The 23,492-nt window shown below is 35.0% G+C and overlaps 1 protein-coding gene across 2 annotated transcripts in view; it reads left to right on the top strand.

Annotated features, from left to right (window-relative positions):
• GALNT3 (polypeptide N-acetylgalactosaminyltransferase 3) overlaps positions 1-23,492 on the top strand; it is a 123,424-nt gene that overhangs the window by 83,529 nt on the left and 16,403 nt on the right. For both annotated transcript variants that reach the window (XM_056110283.1, XM_056110282.1), the window contains exons 2-7: positions 7,911-8,534; positions 13,465-13,637; positions 18,643-18,792; positions 19,992-20,226; positions 21,148-21,265; positions 23,133-23,333. In XM_056110283.1, coding sequence (XP_055966258.1) covers positions 8,020-8,534; positions 13,465-13,637; positions 18,643-18,792; positions 19,992-20,226; positions 21,148-21,265; positions 23,133-23,333 — 1,392 coding nt within the window. In that variant the 5' untranslated portion in view covers positions 7,911-8,019. The remainder of the gene's footprint in view (positions 1-7,910; positions 8,535-13,464; positions 13,638-18,642; positions 18,793-19,991; positions 20,227-21,147; positions 21,266-23,132; positions 23,334-23,492) is intronic.

The following is a 23,492-nucleotide window of genomic DNA, read 5'->3' as shown; positions in this document are numbered from 1 at the left end:
AGTATATCTTGCTGAGGTCCGTCCTGAGATGGTTGATTCAGGCCAGGGGTGTGGCTGTGATTTTGGATTGTGGAAGCAAGAGGCTGCTGGGGGCTCTGCTCGGGCAGGAATAGGCCAACCTGTGCCCCCTCCGATTTACCCCTGTCTGTTCAGCCATGCACTTGTCCTAGAGTAACTGTGGCTTTTGGTCTCTTTTGAAATTTATATATGGGTTTCTGAAATAAGGCCAATAAATGAGCTTATGTAGCTGAGCCAGAGGTGGTTTGTGGGCATGGCTCCCACATACCTAACTTTTGGCCATTTAATTTCTTGGTAAACTTGGTCCCAATTTGTTGGGGTCCAACAAAATGCACAGCAGCAATTTTGGGGTGTCAGGAAGACTGAAGGCACCATAAGGCTGCTGATGCACTTGCCCCACAGGTACAGGTTGACCTGTTGTCTCTTAAATATTTTGTTGGGACCTATTGTGTGACCAACAGTGAGTGTGGTATGAGTTTCCAAGAAAAAAAACACATGGGGGCATGAGGGACTCTAGCTGCCGTGGCTGAGAGCTGCCTCCCCAGGCTGGTCCATGACAGTGATGGATGGACAAAGGACCAGGGAATGGAGATGATCAGTAGTCACTTGATTTCTGTCTCCTCACCAGCGTAGTCCATTGTTGTCATCTTGTCCTCCTTCCAATCATTGACTTTCTAGTCCTCAAAGACCTCAAAGTCCCCAAGTCCCTAAGTACCCAAGTCTCAAATTCTCAGTTCTCATCCTCTCTCCTTTTCCCTTACAGCATACTTATATAGGAATCATGAAGGGTGGCCGTACACATAGGTGGGATTAAACATTGTCATAACAACAAACAGAGGTAAAATTACTCCTTCAGGGAAGTTCTAGGAGATTAATTTAAGGACAAAATCTCATCTGAGGGTTCAACACTCCAGATTACTAGGTGATCTGCTCATGGGCAGGATTCCATCCAGGGTATATTGCTTTATCTTTTCCTCAGCTAGTAATCCATTTAAACAATGATAGCAGGTTTACTTCTTATAATATTTCTCGTCATTTTGTATGACATGGCAGCACTATAGCACTGTCATCCCGTTGTTAATCGATTTGCTCGAGCAGGCACCAGTAACGTCTCCATTGTGAGACTTGTTGTTACTGTTTTTGGCATATCAAATATGCCATGGGGAGCTTGCCAGGCTCTACTGTGTGGGCAGGAGAGATATATTAAGTTTAAAATTGGCTCTTCCTGGTGACATCTCACTATATATTCTAGGCAGTCTGCAGTTCAGGTTAGTCTTTCCTAACCCCAGGAAGGTATTTATTCAGTTACTTCTTTTTTGGGTCATGACAGAGTTTGTCCCATGACAAACTTTTATTATAATTATGGTGCTTAGTTTGTGCCCTTTCAATGCCAGGGTAGCTTACAGCTTGCTCTGCATCCATCTAGTCCCTTCGTTGGGACCCTACTTTTGGAGTGCTAGGAACTAAGGGCAACTGAGGCTTAAGTTAAGTAAATATAAATGCCCAGGAGTGAATATTATTTTGGAGTTAATTAACTCCCATGTTACAAAGCATGGCATCAACTGTCTTCCTGTGTCTATACTAAAAGGACATTGCTAAACCATGCAAGTGAAATAAAGGAAAGAGAAAAGCAATATAGAATTATTACTGCTATGATGGAATTGGGTGTGCCTCAGGGGCACTATTGTGGGAGTAACTCAATAAACTTAAACTCCCTGTGAGAGAGGCAAGGACAACCCAATGTTATCCAACAGTGTGGTAAGTGATAGAACAACCATCAAGAGTAGAGAGACACCCTGTTTTTCATGAAATTTTCTAGACTCCTATATTTGGAAATCCTGAACAAGTACTTCACAGATACACATACATACACACGATATGATTGTTGCACTGTTAATGAAGAACTCCTCTGGTTAATAATTTATTCCTAAAAAGGATCCCTTCAGTGGCCTCATTAATTTCACCATTCTTTTTAATCCCCTTTTCCCTCACACAAATATGTTTTCTGGCCTGAAATGTTTTGGGAAAACTATCACTATCGTAAAATGATCTCATTCTGTCATTGCTCTAGTAGTAGTAGTAGTAGTAGTAGTAGTAGTAGTAGTAGTAGTCGTCTGTGCTTTCCTTCGACTCTTATTTAATGTTGTGTCAAAACACCTTGAAGATACAACTTATTCTGTCTCACATTCTTAACCTGTTGAAGAAATCTAGTTTCATTAAGTAGAACTGGAGAGAAGGGGATTTTTGGTTGTTCTCACAGGGACAGAAAGGATGAATATATGTTTATTTATGATTTATCAACATGTAGCTAAGAAAGGAATTTCCTTCCTTCCTTCCTTCCTTCCTTCCTTCCTTCCTTCCTTCCTTCTTGTTTTGGAGTCATACCCAGTTCTACTCAGGGCCTACTCCTACTTCTGTGCTCAGGAGTGTTCCCTAGCAGTGCTCAGAGATCCAACCAGGATTAGCCACAGAAATTAGCCTTATATCCTAAACTATTTTTTGGACTACTGTATTTTTTAAATAAAAGCATTTTGTTATTTGAAAAATTTATTCTTTTTCCCTTCCAGTTTTGTTCTAATGGCAATCCCTGCTTGGTTGTGCTGCTCACCCAAATTTGCCTTCTGTAGTTGTAGAGCTTGGGCATACTTAGTTGGGTCCACACTCATTTAGTTGCAGTGTGCCAGAGATCACACACTTTGTTGTGGCAGCAGATATTTCTATTTGCAATTTCACAGGGATTATGCTCAGCACATGATGAGGATGTGCTGAGTGGCAGGGATCAAGCTCGGATAAACATGCTTTCAAACAAAGGCACCTTTGCCAATGAGTTATTCCCGACCTTCAGAATGTGTTTTTAAGGTTGTGATAATAATAATGATAATGTCCTTCGAAAATTTAAGATTTTGTCTACTCACCTTCCTGGAGCATTTCAGATCAGGTTAGTCTGAAACTGTCCTGAAACATAATTCTCACATCTTTGGCATGACTATACTTAGTCTGTTGGATTCATTGCCAATGTTTATTTCTAATGTTGCATTGACCAGGGCCAAAGTGATAGTACAGTGAGTAGAGTATTTGCCTTGAACGTGGCTGACCTGGGTTTGATCCCTGCCATCCCATATGTTCCCCGAGTACCACCAGGAGTACTTCCTGAGTGCAGAGCCAGGAGTAACCCCTGAACATTGCCAGGTATGACCCCAAAAAGCCAAAATAAATAAATAAAAGTACATAAATAAAGCTCGTTGGCCACGAACAGTGAAATAGTTTTAGAGATCAATCAGCTGTCAAACAGCATCTCAGGAATAAAATGCAGATTGGCCCAAGATATAATCCAGTGGATAAGGTGCTTGCCTTGCACATGATAGATTTAGGTTCGATCCCCAGACCTTATATGGCCTCCCAAGCACTGCCAAGAGTGATGGAATGATACCTGAGTATAGAACCTGAAACCAGGAAAAACAAAACAAAGAACAGATGAAAATTTAAAATTAAAATTAATTTATTTGACATGGAGATGGAGATTTTATCTGGAAATTCCAGACACATTCTATTTTTTTTACATTTTTTTTTAGTTTTTTATTCCCTTTGGTCTCTTTTTAGTTTCTCTGTTTTACTCCTTTTACTCCTTAAATAGCTGTTTCTTTGGCCTTTGTATGTTTTCTGTGGGCAGTCTTCTATATGCCAAAACTGACTTCATCTCTTTCTACCATAGAGTTTTCCCCTGATTTTCAGTTCTACATTATTGACAGAAACTGGAAGTCATAACATCTCAAATGTGTTATCCCCTAAGTTGTCCAAGTGTCTCCTAAATTCTTGCTTCAGATTTCTTCTGGTAGTCCCTTCAAGGGTAGAGAACATTAGCCCATGGATTAAATAAGACCCGTGAAATGCCTGGTTTTACCTTGATACATAAATGGACAGACATGTCTGATTTTCATCAGCTGCCCATTTATTTTGTATGGCTGGCAATGAAATTGTAAATATCCAGATGACCCTTCAAGAAAAAAATTCTCTACTCCTGGCCACTCACCTCCCTCCCATTCTTTCCTTTCTTTTCTTTCTGGACCTGTTTAATTTATCCTCTTTGTCATTTCTATTCATCTCTGGTATTTCATCACCTTTATTGGTGGAGAGGAATCTGTAATTTTGCTAAAACATAAATAGATTTATAACCTTCCTTAAAACGATTCAGTTGTGTTCCACTCAACAAAATCAACAGATTCCAAGTTTACCTTGTGAATTAGTCTTTAACTGATCTTCCTGCCTCATCTGCTATTTTGTATCTGTGCCTCTTTTTCGAATTTATTTTTTGGGATATAAAAATAAATGATAAAGGTATATAATAATGCAACACAAGTCATATCAACAATATCCTTTTTCCTCCACTATTATCCCTGGGTTCACTCTCATCCCGTGGTCTGCCCCTTATTAGCAGGCATTTAATAAGTTTATTTTATATTCACTTGCTCTAAGGAATAGCAAAGAGAATTATCAAAATAAATCAATAAAAATCAATTTGTGGTGACTTATTTTATATATTTTTAACCTTCAGACAACCATATGCACCTTGAGTGAGTACCATTCTCAATGCCATATGTTTGGAAGTTTCTCCTTTCCTTTAAAAGAGCTCTTTTTTGTAACACTTCTTGCAAAATTCGTTTCAAGGCTATGAATTCCCTAAACTCTGCCCTGTCCTATATTAAAAATGAAGCTCTGTATTGTTCCTTCAAATTTGGATGATAATCTAGTTGGATAGAGTATTCTTGGTGAGATGTTTATTTTTTTTGAGTTTTGATACTATATCCTTTCATATTCCTCTGGCGTGTAGAGTCTTATTTTATCAAATGATACTCATTTTATTAAACCTGCTGTATGTCATCTGAACTTAACCTTTGTATGTAAGTTCCTTTTTTGGTCTTGCTGCTTTTGGCATTCTCGCTCTATCTCTGGATTTTGTCATTTTGAGTAAAATTTATTTTGGAGTTTCCCTAATTGAATCTATTTTCACTGAAACCCTTCCGTCCTCTTGGATCTTTGTGCCAGTAATCCTCAATTCTTGGAAGTTCTTGTAATGATCATTTCTTCATCACATCTGTCTTCCTGTTCTTCAGAGATTCTGGTGATTCTTATATAGTTTCTCTTGAATTAATCTCACAGTTCTCTGGTTTGCTGTTATTTTTTTAATTTTTTTTTATTTTTTTCCACCTTCTACTCTGACCTCTTTCCCATTTGGAGATCCATATCTTTTGCTCAACTTCTACTATTCTGCTGTTCAGAGTTTCTATTAACTTTTACATCACTATGGTTTTCATTTCTGTTATTTCTGACTCAGACTTTCTTGTGCTTTGCTAACTACCTGACCTATCATTTCTTTGAACTCACTGAATATTCTCATCATAGTGTCACTAAAACACTGTCTGAGGATTTACTTGTGTTGTTTGTGCCTTCTGTGATAATGTTTTTAGCTCATTGAGCTTGGTGAGCTTCTGTGTGTTTTTCTCTTTTTTGTTGTTGTTGTTCTTTCTGTGTCGAGGGTGAGTCTTTATAGTTAGAACCCCTAGAAGATGCCAAAGAAATAGGCTGAAGTTTATTTTCTCTTTTCCTCTACCCAACCTCACAGAATGACAGCAAGAATAATTGTAAGAAGCCGTGTGCTGGTGCAGGTCAGTTTGGATGTGGAGACTGCTGTTAAACCCATTTGGTAGTGAGAGATTCTGTCTTCCTTTCCAGAGTAGGCCCAGTGATATCAGCCAGGGGCAAGGCTCACCTGGCATAGTGCAGGAGCAAGCAAGTCAAATACTTGTGCCTTTCACTGTTTATGTAAAAAAGTGAAAATGTTCACTTTGAATATTCAGGGATTAATTTGACCACCTTTCCTTGTTTTCCTTTTGCCCATATGCCTAAAAACTGCTTACTTTTCAAGATCTCTCAGTGGATCTATCTCTAGAAAATTTCCTCTAACATTTCTGGTTACCTTCCATATTGCCTTTATAGTCTCACATTATGGTATGTATCACACTGCTTTGTGGTTGTCTATTGAAATACCATATTTCCTGCTGGCTTTGCACCTTGAAAGTAAGAGGTATATTTAATTTTGTGGCTATAGTTAAGCACACTATTTGATATATAAGCAATTATATTATCAAAATGGTGTGGTTATGAAACTCCTTATATTATGAATTCAAACAATTTAAAAGCTTAAGAAGCCATTTCAGCCTTTTTATGAGGCTCTTAATGCAACCAAAGCTCAGTATCATAGAATCTTATTTTTATGACAATGTTCATCATAATTGTGGTATCTTTTGGTGCCAACATGTCCATTCCAAACTTAAAAGAATATTATGAATGAACAAAATATGGTTAAATAGAATTAAGTATTCAACTTCTGTTTTATTTAGTGTAACATTACTTGTTAAAGAAGGTAGAATAATATTAGAACTTGGTTTACTTTTTAAGACATGGCAATAACTTTGAAAAAGAAATTGAAGAATAGAGTGCCAAAGTCAGTTTTCATTTCTGTTACAGTGTTTTTCAGAATATATTTAGAATAAAGAGAGGAGAGGCATTTTCCTTCACCTTTGACCCAGAAAAATTACTTTACTGAAATGATCTGTATTGAAACCCTTTTACAATGTAGGTGAAGAAAATTAACCTTTACTGTAATCCCGATTTCGATTCCTCGGCCCCTCTCGAAGAGTCTGGCAAGCTACTGAGAGTATTTCTCCCGCACAAAGAAGCCTGGCAAGCTACCCGTGACATATTCGATATGCCAAACACAGAAACAAATAACAATGGAGATTTTACTGGGTCCGCTTGAGCAAATCGATGAATGGGAGAACAGTGACAGTGACAGTGACTGTGATCCAGCCCTCCAGCTTTCCTTTCCCCCTCCCCTCCCCCCTTTTCTGCCTTCCTTCCCTTCCTTCCCCTTAAATCCCCTTCCATATCCTCCCCTCCTCTTCCCTTTCTTCCCTTCCCACCTTTCCTCCCCTCCCCTCCCCTATCCCCCCATCCCAATCCCCCTTCCCCTCCCCCTCCTCCTATTTCTGGTAGCATATATCAGGGTTTAGTAAAGTTAGTGCTCTTTGTTCATATGATCCACTGCAAGTAGTACTTTTTATTACACCAGACATTGCTTTTATAACACTGTGATCTCTCTTACCTCCTCACCGACACCAAAGGGAACCTTACGCTTTTTCTTTGCTATGAGATTTTATATTATTGTGAGCTATTAAAATTAGGTACTACAACACGTCAGTTGTTCTAATTTTCTAGTCTTCACTGGTTCTGTCATGATACACAAATACTATCAGGTGTCTTAATTTAAAAGCATGCCAATTTATTTAATCATTGAAGCTTTAATTTGTTAAATAGAATAGAGTTTCATAGATTTGTAATCTTAGTGGTTTTGTTGGACAAAATTTGAGGTTTAGAGATTAAAGGAAAAATTCATAAAATAAAATTTACCCATTTAGCTATGTGACTGACAATTCCTTTCAGTATACCTTTGCTTTCATATGAGTTCGCCTTTCTTTAAAATTAGTTTTGTGAAATTCCTTGGCCCTGTGGTGGTGATTTAGTTACAATACTCTTTTTTAATTCACACTACTTACAAAAATAATTTTATGCTTGCTATATAGAAGATAGTAGCCTGAATTAGCATTTTTTATTTCTCACTGGAGAGGAATCCCTAATATTTAATAGCCCCAACAGATTACTTTAATTATGCCAATTGTGTTTGGCAAAAAAGGGTAATTTTCTTGATATCTTTTTATCCTTTTAACTGCAAGAGTACCTTGTAGCTTGCATTTTGTTGTAGGTAAAATGAATGAACTGAATTATACCTACAGCAATAAATAGTTAATAACATCTTCTATCATTTCTGTTTATAGGTATTACCATTTAAAGAAAACTTTCTGCCAGCAAATCTATGATAAAAATTATAAGTAACAGAGAAAACTGTAACTGTTCTTTGTCAAGTGACAACCTTTTAATGTCAGAATGGCTCACATAAAGCGACTAATAAAATTACAACTTAAAAGATATTACCACAAGAAGTTTTGGAAACTTGGTGCAGTAATTTTTTTCTTTGTAATATTTTTGATTTTAATGCAAAGAGAAGTAAGTGTTCAATATTCCAAAGAGGAATCAAAGATGGAAAAAAACATGAAAAACAAAAACAAGATGTTTGATTTAATGATGGAAGCTGTAATCAATATTAAAGATGTGATGCCAAAAATGCAAATAGGAGCACCTGACAGACAAAAGATTGACACTGGCGAGAGACCCTGTTTGCAAGGATATTATACAGCAGCAGAATTGAAACCTGTTTTTGATCGCCCACCTCAGGATTCGAATGCTCCTGGTGCTTCTGGTAAAGCATTCAAGACCACCAATTTAAGTATTGAAGAGCAGAAGGAAAAAGAACGTGGAGAGGCAAAACACTGTTTTAATGCCTTTGCAAGTGACAGAATTTCTTTACACCGAGATCTTGGTCCAGACACTCGGCCTCCTGAGTATGTTAAAGAATATTCACTGTTTACTGTTTATCACATAAATGAAAATGCGGAATAGGCACTATAGCAAAAGAAGTTACTATTTAGCCAATTGTTGGCAAAACATACAAATTACTATTTAATATGTTTCAATTATTTTTTAATAGGGCCCCACTCAGTGGTTCTGGAGAAGGGAGGTCCCATTACTATGACCTAGGAGAGGAACTGCAGTGCTGGAAATATAGTATTGCCTCATATGTACTAGGCCTGTGCTCTCCCATTTGAGCTGTCTCCCAGGCTCAGTTTCCATTGCCCTGCTTGGTAAGGCATTGCAGATAAGAAAAGTTGCTATAACTTTGAAAACTAAATTCTGGATATGATTCCTGAAAAACCACAAAGAAATTATTTTTAAGTGCTTTAGTTTTCTCGTTTGGTAAGGAAGTAGTATTGGGCTGTATTTATGGGAACGGTGGGAGGTGTAGGAGTTGTTTCTGTTTCTCTGTGTATTGCTGTAGAATAGAAATGTTCAAAATGTGCCAAGATATTGAAGCAATTAGATAACAATATTTTATGATCTAAAATATTGTTATTTTAGATAACAAAGTAGACTTTGTTGCTGCTTTAAATGTTTTAATTTTTCAGATGTCCTTTTTTTTAACACTTCTTTTAAGTGACAGTATTGGTATTGTTATAACTACTAATATAACCACAATTCTTAAACTTAGCATTTGTTTAAAAGTTCTCATATATAAACTTGTGTCCCTGTCTCCCTTTATTTAATTATTGAGTTTATTTCTGAAGTTTACAGTAGTTTGACTAACATTCTCTCCCGCCCCCCCAATTCAGTGATGCTGTTTTTTGTCCTTCATAAACCATTTTGTGTCTTAAATTTTAATGTTCAAATTTTTTTTTATATTAAAATGGCTAAAATGTTTCCTTTTACTAGTAAGACTTTGTTAAAGGTACAAAATAGACAAATTCTAACTAAAGAGTGCCTATGCATTTTACTTTCTGATTGCAAATTACATTTGGAAGTAAGCATGAAGCCTTTGGCGGTTTAGATCATTTGTTTCACTTCTATTTTTCTAGATTTATTATCACAAAATCTTGCTCAGTCTCTCATTGTTTAACCCGTGTAGATTATATTCCTGTTGCTCTATATTAATTCAGGTGATCTGAGGTTAAGGTGTTCATTATGACTAAATGAATATATGAAGAAACAAATGAGTTCATAAAATAATCTAACTTAAAGAGGGTACATTATAGCTATTTTCTATATTAATAGGTTATAAAACCGTATCATATTTATATCACAAATTAAGAATCATGGTTTTCATTTGTTTCTGGTCTATATTCAGTTGTGCTCAGGAGTTACTCCTCAGTCTGGTGCTCAGAGAACACTGCTGGCAATCTCAGGAGACTCTGTGGGGTGCTGGGGATTTAACATAGATCAGCAGTGTACAAAGCAAATGCTTAACCCTTAAAAAATATATAAATATATCTTTTTATTCTTTTTTTTTTCCTTTTCGGGTCACACCCAGCAATGCACAGGGGTTACTCCTGGCTCATGCAACTCAGGAATTAATCCTGGCGGTGTTCGGTGTTCATTGGAACATATGTGATGCTGAAAATCGAATTGCGTTAACCGGCAAACACACTACCTGCTGTGCTATTGCTCCAGCCCCTATATTTTTATTCTTGACCTGATAATCAATGTTACTTCAAGACAAGATCCCTCACTGCTTTAATAAGCTACCATAATATTCAATATGTTCATAGTCAAATAAAAATTAATCACATTAAAAAACCTTTTTGTTTGTTTATGAATAGTAATAAATGCCTGTAATTCTAAGGCATTGGTGAAAATTTAAGACATTACGGGCCCTGCAGATTAAAGTAAAGTAGTTTAGTGGCTCAAGGCACTTGCCATACACATGGCTAACCCTGGTTTGATCCCAGACACTGCGTATGGTCCCTTCAGCATCATTAGGAGTAACCCCAGAGCAAAAAGACAGAAATAAGCCCTGAGCACGGCCAGATGTGGCCCCAAAACTAAACAAAAAATTAAAGTTGAACTAAATTTAACCTCTATCAGCAAAGAGCATATTTTCTGGAAAACTGCTGAATTTCTAAGTTTTTTAGACCTAGATATCCAATTTCTCCCCAGATCAAATAATCACATAAATAATAATGCAAACACATTTCTATGTGCCAAAAATTTAAAATAGATTGACTGTTAATGTGCAGTTACTTGGCAAGTTACTTTAATTTTACTATTTTAGGTGATATATGAGACAACTTCTAAAGTATTAACTTTAATGTTTTAATTGTTTAAATAAATTAAGTTACTATGGAATTTTATTATCACTTGCATTGATGATATAGAATGATTCTTTTACTGTCACTGTCACTGTCCTCCCGTTGTTCATCGATTTTCTCGACCGGGCCCAGAAACATTGTGAGACTTGTTACTGTGTTTGGCATATCGAATACGTCATGGGTAGCTTGCCAGGCTTTGCTGTTTGGGCTAGATACTCTTCATAGCTTTCCGGGCTCTCCAAGGGGGGTGGAGGAATTAAACTTGGGTCTGCAAGGCTGCATGCAAGGCAAATTCCCTACCCGCTGTGCTATCACTCCAGCCCTCTTATTAGTAATTAATTAGTTTAGCAAATAGATTTTTTTCCTCTATAGAGAGCCAAAGGGCTGGAGTGATAGAACATAGGGTAGAGCATTTGCGTTGCAAGCAGCCGATGCAGCCGACCCCAGTTCTCTTCTTCTGCCCCTCTCTGAGAGTCGGGCAAGCTACTGTGAATATTCCGCCTGCACACAAACACAGTATAACAGCTAGTCTCACAATGGAGACGACGCTGGTCCCGCTTGAGCAAATCGATGAACAACTGGAGGACAATGCTACAGTGCTATATAGAGTGAAAATCTTGCAAGATTAAATTAATGGATTTTTATTTGTGTGAATTTTGTGAAGTTTTATACTTTAAATTTTCAAAAAGTTTTGTGGTCATATCAATCATGTGGAAAATAAATATAGGAAAATTATTTTTAATCTCTAAGCTCTGTCTTCAAAATACTTAAAGGGCAGAAAAATTATAAGATTTCTTAAAAAGGAAAATGCTATAGTGTATAGAGTTTTTCTCTAAATTTTACTTATAGTTTGTTTATAAATTTTTATGTTTAAAATATGAGGTTATAGAGCCAGAGAGATAGTACAGCAGGTAAGACCTTGCAGATATTTGACCCAGGTTAGATTCCTTATACCGGATATGTAGTACCTGAGTACAGAACCAGAAGTAGCTCTGAACACAATCAGGTGTCGTCTCCAAATCAAAATACTATTATTGCTGCTGCTGCTGCTGCTGCTGCTACTGCTACTGCTACTACTACTACTACTACTACTACTACTACTACTACTACTGATACATTTAGTCATGGGGGGGAATGAGTCAAGAATATATGTGAATAGGTAGCTTGTCTTTGGTAATTTATTAGTAATTGGCAGTTTATTCAAAATTTAGTATAAATCATTTGCTTTCATCTCCAGTGAAGATAATGTGATTATTTACTTCTGACCACAAATGCATATTACTACACTTTTAAATGATGAAGTCACTAGAGAACAAAATCACTTTTACTTGGTGTACTTGGGAACCTTCCTCTCCTTTTCCTATTCAGCATGGTTTATACCATCACTTAATGTTTTATCCCTAGTCTATTTCCTGCTTTTTCTTTTTATTACAAATATGCTACCCCAAAGATATCTTCTCAGACTGATCTGAAACATTCATATTGAGGTATAACTATAAAAATCATGAATGCAAGATGGTAGAATTTCAGTTTTAGTGTAGCATTTCCAGGTCTTTGATACCTGACTGAGATCAGTAATTTTGCCATGGCCCCTGGCAAAGCTACTGAAGTGTGCTGGGCTCTTTTCTCCTTGATTCAGGGATTTATTTCCTCATCTTTGGTTTTGAACAGCGCTGTTTGATTATTTATACACTGTATTTATAGTGACTTTTGACTCTGTGTGAAGATTTCCTATGCTGTGGTCTAAAATTATACACCTATTTCTTCAAGTGAACTGAAGATGTAGTTATTTTGTCTTTACCACAGACAACACATGTTTTATATCTCAGACTTGCTGTTTGCTTTACAGTATTTTGAAGTCATTCTGTATATGTTATTTTGATTCTTACCCTAATTCATCAGGGCAGGCATTGTGATCATTTTCAGTCTCAAAGTCTGGCACGTATACAGACTGACCCCTATGGCTTCATATAAAGATTAATTTCACTGAAGGAAGAATTGTTATAAAAGTGAATTTAAGATTCTGATGTTTTTAGTTAATAGGTAAAAAAAATGACTTGGGCTGGGTCTTTCTTGTGTCTGTTTTTTCAGAGGGTGACAGAAACACTGAATGATCTAGAACTTTTAATTTTCATTTCTAAATAGGATTTCTTAAGAAGGAATTGAAAATGCTATGTCTTGTTAAACAGTAGATTAAATTATCAAAATAAAGTTTTTAAACTCAGCATGGCACACAGCATATTGGAGGTACTGAAGTTTTAACTAAATAATGAGCATCCTAAGAAATTATACTATAGAGCAAGTTACTTTATCTTTTTGGAACAAATATATATTAATTAAATTGTATAAATGGCAAATAAAAGCTTAGGAAATAATTTCTGTGAATACAGTATTCATTTAACAAAGCTGTCCTGTTTTTAAAATTGCGAATCATAAACAATTTCAAAGAGGAAGAAAAGCTTGGATTTGTTTGTAACTGTGCCATTTTTACAAGTTGTTTTTCACTTAGACAATGTTCGTATTTATAAAATGTATTTAAATTTTATTGACAGCTTATGTAATAGTATAGTTTTATAAGTGTGAAATAACGTAATAAAATTAATCATTGTTCTTCTATTTCTTTGACTTCTAGATGTATTGAACAAAAATTTAAGCGCTGTCCTCCCCTGCCTACTACCAGTGTCATAATAGTTTTTCATAATGAGGCGTGGTCCACCCTTCTTAGAACTGTCCACAGTGTGCTCTATTCTTCACCTGCTATACTGCTGAAGGAAATCATTTTGGTGGATGATGCTAGTGTAGATGGTAAGAAAGCAACTGAAAATTAGACTGTTACCTGAACAAACCGATGTGGTGTTGTCCAAAATCTATTTGGTTATGTTGTGCTCTCTGCTTGCCATTTTTGAGTTTGAGTATTTTATAGAGTCTGGCTGGTATGTATATGAGGGGTAAGAGTAGAATCCAAGAATATCTGTTTTTAAAAAGGCATGAAACACCATTCTTCATAACTTTGTAGTCTTCGCTGTGAGACAATTATTGTACGCCTAGTGCTTAAGAGCATAGACCTGAGTTTGGAGTCTGGCTGATTACATTGGCTTGAAGCCCCCTCTCATCCTAAACAGCAATGTAAATCAGGCTAGTTACTTAAATACCCACCCTCATGTCTTATCTTCTTTGTCTTTTAAATAGGCTAACTTTAGTATTTCATCAAAATTTGTTGTGTGGTACATCATTAGTTTTTATGCCACTAGAATAAAATCCCTCCAAAGATAGAATAGCATGTAATTGCTGATAAGAAATTTCCAGTTGTATAGTTAGAAATGAAGAGATATATACTCCTAGGCTGCATTTTTAAAGATTTGATGGTATTATAGAAATATATATTAATAATATGAGCACTTAAAATTACAACATGAGCCATTATGTTCTCTTTTATTTTGACTTTTTTAAATATCCAGGAATTATTTACAAATTCTTCAGTGCATTTCATATAAATCTGGATAAGTTAACTAATTCACACATTTTAAATTGAAACCACAAGGCCAATCTGAAGAATATCTAATCAGCTATATTTTCAAACATCACAAATATTTTTAAATACTAGACAGATACACAGTATTTCAGTGACTACAAAATTTACTCCTGAATGATTCCAAGTTTGGGGCCATTTCCTTAAGGTCAAATTCTAGCTCTCACACTAATTAGCTGTTTCCTAATCTGTTAAATGGTAGTAATCATCAAACCAAGAGAAGCATCTGTTGTAAGATAAAACATTACTTTACCACAAAAAAAGAAAAAATACTAAGTCAAACTAGATAGAAGATTTAAATATAATTCAAAATGGTAATAAGTGAATTGAGCCTAAAACTAGTAGTTTGATCTTTTTAATTATTTTTATAAACATCCTGATGGTTTCAGAATAAAATATTCTGACCAAATTTATTTTGTGTTTTGAAGCCAAATTAATATATAGACGGAATAACTTTGCTCATTAGCAGAGATTTTTGACCTGGGTTTGAACCTTATCCACTAAATGGGAATTTTAATAATTTTCAAGTTATACACTTCATACACATCTTTTATTTGGATCTTTATTTCTCTTATTCAGGTTACTTCATCACTTAATTATAATTAATGAATTTATTCTCAATGTGATCTGAAATTTTTAAAAAATTCTGTCATGAAATATTTCAAAGAATTTTAAGTGATACATGATTAAGTTTTGCAAACTTAGCTTATCTTAAAAAACAAAAAGAACCTTATCTTAGAATTTTTTTTCCATTTGATTTCTTTACTCTCCGCTGATTTTAATTTTGTTTGATCTGCAAAATAGCAGGGCAACAGATGCATGATAAGGCCTCCATTACTAAGCTTCCAGTTGAAGGTGGCTTCTATTATCTTGTTGCACAAATAAAATTAAAAGAAGTAATGGGAATCAAATGGAGGGAGGGTGATAGCAATAATCTTCTGTTTCATTAGTTTTAAAAATATTTTTCTTTTTTAATTACTATTTAAGTAAATATGTTGGAATTGACCATATTCATGAAGAAATCCAGATTTAAAATAATGACTTATTCACATAACATATTATAGCCTGTTTTTTCTAATCTGCAAAACTTTATTTTTTAATACCCCTGTTAGATGCATTTTACTTGAGCATATAACTTGATTCATCCTGTATTATGCAGTGAATGATCTTGTGCTTATTTAATTTTCTTCTATTTATTTTATTTATTTTTGGTTTTTAAACCATCTGCTGCAATGCTCATGGGCTGTTTCTGGGTTTTGTGCTCAGGAGTGACCTCTGACAGTGATCAGGAAATATTTGTGATGTGGGTATTCAAACTGGGGTTATTGGATGCAAGGCAAGTACATTAACCCGTGTATTCTCTCTGGGTCTGTTTTATTACTATTGAAGTCTGTTGTTGGATATGTTAGTATTAGGAATATTTAGTAAAGGAATCTGAAAATTTTTGTAACTATAGTAATCAATAATCAACAATAGATTTGAAATTTTCCTGGTGAGGTTAATTATCTTTGCATATACTAGTGTAATTTTTTCTACCGAATCAAAGAATTATCTAATAAGCACACACTGGGTGCTCATAAAACTTAATTTTTTATTGGCCACAACCAACTCAGGGCTTACTACTGGCTCAGAACTCAGTTATCATTCCTGGTGAGCTTTGAAGTTCATATGGGATGCCAGGGATTGAACCCAGGTCAGTTGCATGCATGGCAGATGCCTTACCCAGTATACTATCTCTCCAGCACCCCCCGTATCTGTTAGTTTATTTTGTTTTGGCGCCATACCTGGCAGTACTCAGACTCTGTGCTCAGGGATCAGCGAACCATATGGGAGTACCAGGAATTGAATTCTGATTGGCTGTGTGAAAGACAAATGCCCTAGCCACTGTGCTGTTGCTTTGGCCCCTAAATTGTATTATCTTACGAACCAGTTCACTGGGGACCAAAGGGAAAAATAATTTGCTCAAAGTTTCAGAACTGATGTAATGGTAAATTAAACAGATCTGACTTCATACCTTGTGACATCAACCTGACTCAATGAGGGATATGTTTGGATGCTAAATTACAGTGCAATCGAAATCTATAGGAAATTTTAGAATGATTGGTAAATCTGACTTTGTGTGTGTGTGTGTGTGTGTGTGTGTGTGTGTGTGCGCGTTTGGTGTGTGTGTGTGGTGGTGGTGGTGGTGGTAGTGGTAGTAATAATCTAACCCAGGGTGTGATATTTGCAAGGCAAGTGCACATCACTGAGATACATTTTCAGTCAAAATCAGAAATTTGCTAGCAAATTCAAATGATGGACGGTTTATTGAAAAATCTGATGAAACGTTTTCATTTTTATTTTATTTTTTGGTAAAATGTTTGAAAATAATTACTCCATGTTTGAAATGTTCATTGAAATGTTCCTACTCTATAAGTTTCTATTTTACCAGTCTCATTAAAGCAAAATTATCTGTGTGTACTTTTAAGACAAAATGCAATCCAGTGTATCTTTCAAAGAATTAATTGAGATACTAGGTGTTAGGAATAGTAATTTGTTACTCTGAGATTTCTATGTTTAGATTTGTTTTTCTATATAATTTGTTGCAGAACCTCTCATGTGAACCTCTTTTCTGAATGTTTAAACTTTAAACAATCAACATTTTATTTACACCTCTGGAGAATTGAAAACTGTTAGCCTAGATAAGTTATCTGCATTTGTTTCTGAAATCTGGCAGAAACAAATGTCTACACCAGGACCTTACCTGACATTTGTGTGTGTGTGTTGGTGTGGAGGGGCTCCCACAGTTCTCAAAGAAGCTAAGGGGCCCTTCCCTATGGTTCTTGGCTAACTAGCCCTGCATGCAGAGCAGGCGCTGCATAGGATGCAATGCTTCAGCCCTACAGTGCAGAGGATTATCTGGGCCACCCAGAGTTGCTTAGGGGAATCGTGTAGTGTCAGGAACCAAACTGGGGTCAGCTGTGGGCCTTACAGAACCTTAATCCCTGTACTGTCTGTCTGCTCCTCACTTAATTTTGACACTGAGTTCGAGAAGGCTGGTTGAATAACTTCATTATAGTCTTAATAAAGAATTAAGAATTTAATTATGAAAAAGAGGTGTTAAAAATAGATTTGTGTTTATCTTTCACCTATCTTAATTCTGACTTTTAGTGTACACTTTTAGTGAATTATTCAGATTGAGAAGTGTCTTAAATTATGCAGGCATTACTAAAAAAATTTCCTTATTTAAACTTCATTCTTGATTTTTATGTTCCTTCCATACATTTATTGGGAAAAAAACAGTGTCAGGAAATTCCAAACCTACTAAGATTTTATGCTCTTTATAGAGCTATTCCCAAGCTACTTGTCATCCAAGATATTTCTACCCTTTTTCAACATTGTGTTTGTCAGTTTTTTTGATTTCTGCCTAAATAGCAATAAAAATTCCCCTTGATGCTTGGTAATTTTACTTTAATCTCCAGACTTAAATGTCAACTTTATAAAAAGTGCTAAATATACTTTTGGCCATATTCAGTGATACTCTCATTTATTTCAATACCTAAGTTACATTTTTTTTAGATTTAAAATTTTAATTTTTTAAAATTTTTTTAAATGATTGGATCACCATGTGATACAGTTACAAAGCTTTCATGATTGAGTTTTAGTCATACAATGATCAGATACCCATCCCCCCCCCACCGGTATGCATTTTCCTGATTAACTTTTTTTTTTTTTAATTTTTATTAGTGAGACACCATGAGGTATAGTTGTAGACTTACAAATTTTTGTGCTTGGGTTTCAATTATACAATGATCAAATACCCATCCCTCCACCAGTGCCCATTTTCCACCACCATGGGTCCCAGTATCCCTCCCACCCCCCATTCCCGCCCCTCCCGTCCCACCCTGCCTCTGTGGCAGGGCATTCCCCTCTGTTCTCTCTCTCCTTTTGGGTGTTGTGGTTTGCAAAAGAAGCATTGAGTGGCAATCTTTTCAAACCTCTGAATAAGTCTTTTTGACTCCTAGATTTTATTCCATTTGAAGTTCCTCACTTCCCCACATTTACTATAATCATTGATATAGCACTTGTAGGGGGAGTATATGTTGTAATGTTCTCTGTTAGAGGTTAAATTGCATACATACCCTTTTGTTAACATACTTAACAGTTTTCGTCCTAATGACAGAATTTGTAGAGTTGTTAAGATTATAAGTGTGCAGAGTTCTTGGCTTTGTGTTTTTTTTTTATCTACTTTTGTATGTTCTATGAAAGTAAATTTAATAGTTAATATTTTTTTTCTTACAGAGTACTTACATGATAAACTAGAGGAATATATAAAACAATTTTCTATAGTAAAAATAGTCAGACAAAAAGAGAGAAAAGGTCTGATCACAGCACGGTTGCTAGGAGCTACAGTAGCAACTGCTGAAACACTCACATTTTTAGATGCTCACTGTAAGTATACATATATTGACATAGTTGTAACATTCTTTCACCCCCTCCCCACACTGAAACATACATACATTCTAAAAGGTAAGATAATGTTTTCCTTAAATGCGTAATTGCATTTTCTTTACCATTTTCAGTTGATGGTCATAAAAGGGACAGGTCAATCAGAGAGAATTGCCTGCATGTACACAGTTCTTACCACCTTTTTGTTTAAGATTCCTCAACTTGAAAGACATCCAGTGATCATCTTCCTCAACAAGTTATCCTTGCCTAGATATTTTTCAGATATTCATTCTGTCCAAAAAAAATGTTTTGCTACAGTTGATTCCTACATTGTTTTTGTTTTGGACACAATAGGGCAGTGCTCAGGGTCTTTCCTAGCTTTGGCTCAGGAGCTACTCTTAATGGTATTTTGGGGATCACATGCCATTCTAGGGATCAAACTCCAGCCTCCTGCATGTAAAGCCTGTGTGCCCAGCCCACTAAGTTATCTCTCTTGCCCTAATTTCTACATTTTAAAATGAAAATTTTGTTGTTTTGACTTGTCCATCTTAAAGGGAAATGTTATCTGAAATTTTAATACATTAATGACATTTTACTCAATTTTTTAATTAAAAAATATTGTCACGTGTATGAAAATTTTCCTCTTTTTTCTTTTCTTTCTTTTTTTTGGCTTTTTGAGTCACAATGTTAAGTGGTTACTCCTGGCTCTACACTCAGGAATTACTCCTGGCAGTGCTCTGGGGACCCTATGGATGCTGGGGATTAAAAAAAAAAAAACTGGGTCAGCTGTGTGCAAGGTCAATGCCCTACCCACTGTACTATTGCTCTGGTCCCTTGAAGATTTTCTTATCAATGATGAAATCTGTTTTATTTTTTTGTCCTTTCTTATTACAAGAGACTTTTTTTGGTGAGGCTCAGTGGCGAGCTAGGGAGGAGGAGAAATGTCACACCTGGCTTACTCCTGACCGTGCTTAGGGATCACTCCTGGTAGGACTTAGAGAGATGAAAGCATGAGAGTTACTTCTTGCATTATCTTTCCAGCTGTATAAACTGTATTCTATATCATCACAAGAAACTTTTAAGAAATCTCATCTACAAAAATATACAAAACACAAATGACTGTTATTTTCATTTCTCTGTAAAATCTTCCAAAAAGCCGTCAGTGTTTTCATTTGATTAACTCAGAATCCTATTCCTTTTAGGTGAGTGTTTCTATGGTTGGTTAGAACCTTTGTTGGCCAGAATAGCTGAGAACTACACTGCTGTCGTGAGTCCAGATATTGCATCCATAGATATGAACACGTTTGAATTCAGCAAACCTTCTCCTTATGGAAGTAACCATAACCGTGGAAATTTTGACTGGAGTCTTTCATTCGGCTGGGAATCACTTCCTGATCATGAGAAACAAAGAAGAAAAGATGAAACCTACCCAATTAAGTAAGATGATTGCTCTAAAGTCTTACGTTCAGTTCATTTATTTAATGGTGTATGTAACCTTTGATTTTTTTTATAGTTCTTTCCTTCATAGTGCTTTGCACTTACAAATAGAGCACAGTTATTCTGTACATAGAGAGTAAAAATGTTATTTGTTTATTTACTTGCATGTGATGTCACCAAGTAGGAAGTAAAATTAAATAGACCTTTATATGTTTAATCATTACTAGAGAATCTTTAACCTTGGTACAAAGAGCCTTAGTAATTTTGCTCTACAGAGAAAAGACACTTTAGGTGCTATTTTTACCTTCAAAGACAAAACAAAAAAATGCTTTATGTTTTGTTTGTTTTACAAAGTTACTGCACCTTTATCACCCAAAGAACCCATGATTCTTTACCACTGTCCTTTAAAAAAATGTTTTGAATTAAAATATTTTGATTTGGGGCTATATCTAGTAGTGCTCATGATTTATTCCTGGCTCTTTGTTCAACAATCATTTTGGATGGGGCTATGAGGCCGTAACAGGTGCTGGAGTAAAGGAAGCACTTTACTTGCTATACTATTTCTCTGGCCCAAATTTTTAATGTTTTTGTAATTTATACATACACTATTTTTTAAGTATTATCTATACTATTGTTTTATAGTTGCAGTGCTGCTATACTATGCCACCACCAGAGTGCCAGGATGCCTCTGTTATTCCAAGACTCCTTTCTACCCCACAACCCCTGGCTCCCTCGGGTCACCATTCTATTTACTGTACCTCAGTTTTGTTTCAGAAATGACTTTGACGTTAGCATTTTTAGTTGTTATTACTATGTGGAAGCTTTGTGATTGTGATCTCTCTTTAATTTGTGAATTTGATTCACATGCTCTTTTATTTGATGATTATAACAGAGTTTGACAATGATTGAATTGTTTTTCAGAACACCCACTTTTGCAGGAGGCCTTTTTTCCATATCAAAGGAATATTTTGAATACATTGGAACTTATGATGAAGAAATGGAAATTTGGGGAGGAGAAAACATAGAAATGTCTTTCAGAGTAAGTTTATGAAGATTATATATAATATACATATTAAGCAGTAAAATATGTTGTGTCCCAATTGGCAGGCACATACAGATTATTGGAAATATGTAAAGTCAGTTTTAGCATTTCTCATCTCCCAAGATCTTTCAGATATCCCAAGGTGGTTATAGGTGAAAATCACATAAATGGGATGCCATAGCATAAGGTCCGAGGGCCAACCATTTCCTTTCTGTGCCAACTTGGTGTGGGCACAGGCAGGAAACAAGTTTGCAGTGGACCACAATTGGGGAAAAAATTGAGAAATACTGATCTATTTTGGGGAATTTCTAAAACTAAATGATGACACTTTTGGAATATTTAAAATATACTTATAATAATTTTTAAAAGATAACTTGTTTTATACTTGTTACTGCCAACTTAATTAGAAGTATAAGCTAACTAACTGTAATAAGGCAGTAACACAGTTAATGCATTTGTAGCTACTGAATTCTAGGCCAAGTAAATACAATTAAATCTAGTGCACCAGGAAATGAGTTGATTATCAAAGGAATCAGAATAGAAAAACATTTATGTATAATTTTAAAGGATTTAGATTTATTGCTCTGGATTATATAAGATTTATATTCCTCCTCCCATTATAAATATTAAAGGTTAATATAACAAACAAAAAACTTTAGTCAGTTTTTCTCATGTTGTTGTCTGATTTAATCTTGTGAGTTCATTTTCCTCAGTGACATTTTCATTCCTTTTTATTATTCCCCAAAATCAGAAATGACAAAGCAGAGAAAGAATTATGATAGGAGTTTGAAGGTTTACGTTTTGGCTCTGGTACCATCACATAAAGGCAGTAATGATCTTACGATTTTTGAAATGCTTAATGAGAGAAATATTACTTATTTTGAAATTTCTAACCTCTACCACATAAGTCTCAAGCTTAGTTTGTTGAATTTAATACATCACTGAGATTTCTCATTTGTTAAAAAAAAGTGACAAACAAGATCACTTGTTCTTATTTAGTATATATTAGTAAACATACTTTTATTTTAGACTTTTTGTGTTGTAATTATTTATGGTAGATGACCAGCTTCTTTAAGTGAAAAGGTACTGATTTAATTATCATTTTAGTTAATGCAAGCATTTTATATTGAGGTATAATCTATATATAACATTTAATCTCACATTACAGTAATGATTTGGTATTTGTATGAAGTATTACATGATTATCACAGTAAATCTTATTAATATCTATTTCTGAATCTAGCTACAACATTTATTTTCTTGTGAGGAGGACCAGTAAATTTTTTTTTTATTTTGGCTTTCTAAATAGCTTTGTATTTTTTATAATAACCAAGTACTTTACAAATTTAATAATTGCAATTTTGGCAATAAAGACTATTTGGAATTGTTTTCTTAATGACAAATATTTAATAAATATTTAAGGGGTAAAGAGAGTCTGAGTCCACTTAAACCAAGACTGTTAGTTTATTCCACAGAAGAGGGACCTTGTAATTCAAATGAAGTAACCATGGAGGTTACTTGAAAGTTGTACAAAAAGATGGAAGTAAAAAGATCTCTTATTCTTCTACATATATTAGATTGCATGATTATTTGCACAAGAAAATAAATTTCATAATTCGCTTTCATGAAAGATCTGAAATAACTAGTTTGTTAAATCACCTCCTGACTATATTTTTGCTATCTTTAGATTTTGTACCACTTAAAAAAACCATTATTTATATTTAAGAACTTGAACTGTCAAGAAATAAGTTACTAAAATTATAGTAGGTCTCTTTTCTAAAAATTTCATTCTTATTAGTATATTAAAAGTAAACTTAACAACACTTTGATTTCCCTAAAATATACAAATATCATTAATTATCAGGTATGGCAATGTGGTGGGCAGTTGGAGATTATGCCTTGCTCTGTTGTTGGACATGTTTTTCGCAGCAAAAGCCCTCATACCTTTCCAAAAGGCACTCAGGTGATTGCTCGCAACCAAGTTCGACTTGCAGAAGTCTGGATGGATGAATATAAGGAAATATTCTATAGGAGAAACACAGATGCATCAAAAATTGTTAAAGAAGTAAGTTGGAGCTAAATAATTAAATTGCAGTAGGAGTTTAGCACATTAAATTTACATATCCTTTTACCAATTAATCAGAAAAATTTTTAAAAAGGTATTCTGAATCTGGTTTATTTTATTTTAATTTGTTTGCATGTCTGATTAAATAGCATAAAAAAT

This window comes from Sorex fumeus, unplaced genomic scaffold (genome assembly GCF_029834395.1).
Source record: "Sorex fumeus unplaced genomic scaffold, SorFum_2.1 ptg000009l, whole genome shotgun sequence".
Classification (NCBI taxonomy): domain Eukaryota; kingdom Metazoa; phylum Chordata; class Mammalia; order Eulipotyphla; family Soricidae; genus Sorex; species Sorex fumeus.
The sequence above is the reverse complement of the archived record's forward strand: the minus strand, read 5'-3'. Positions and strand labels throughout refer to the sequence as shown.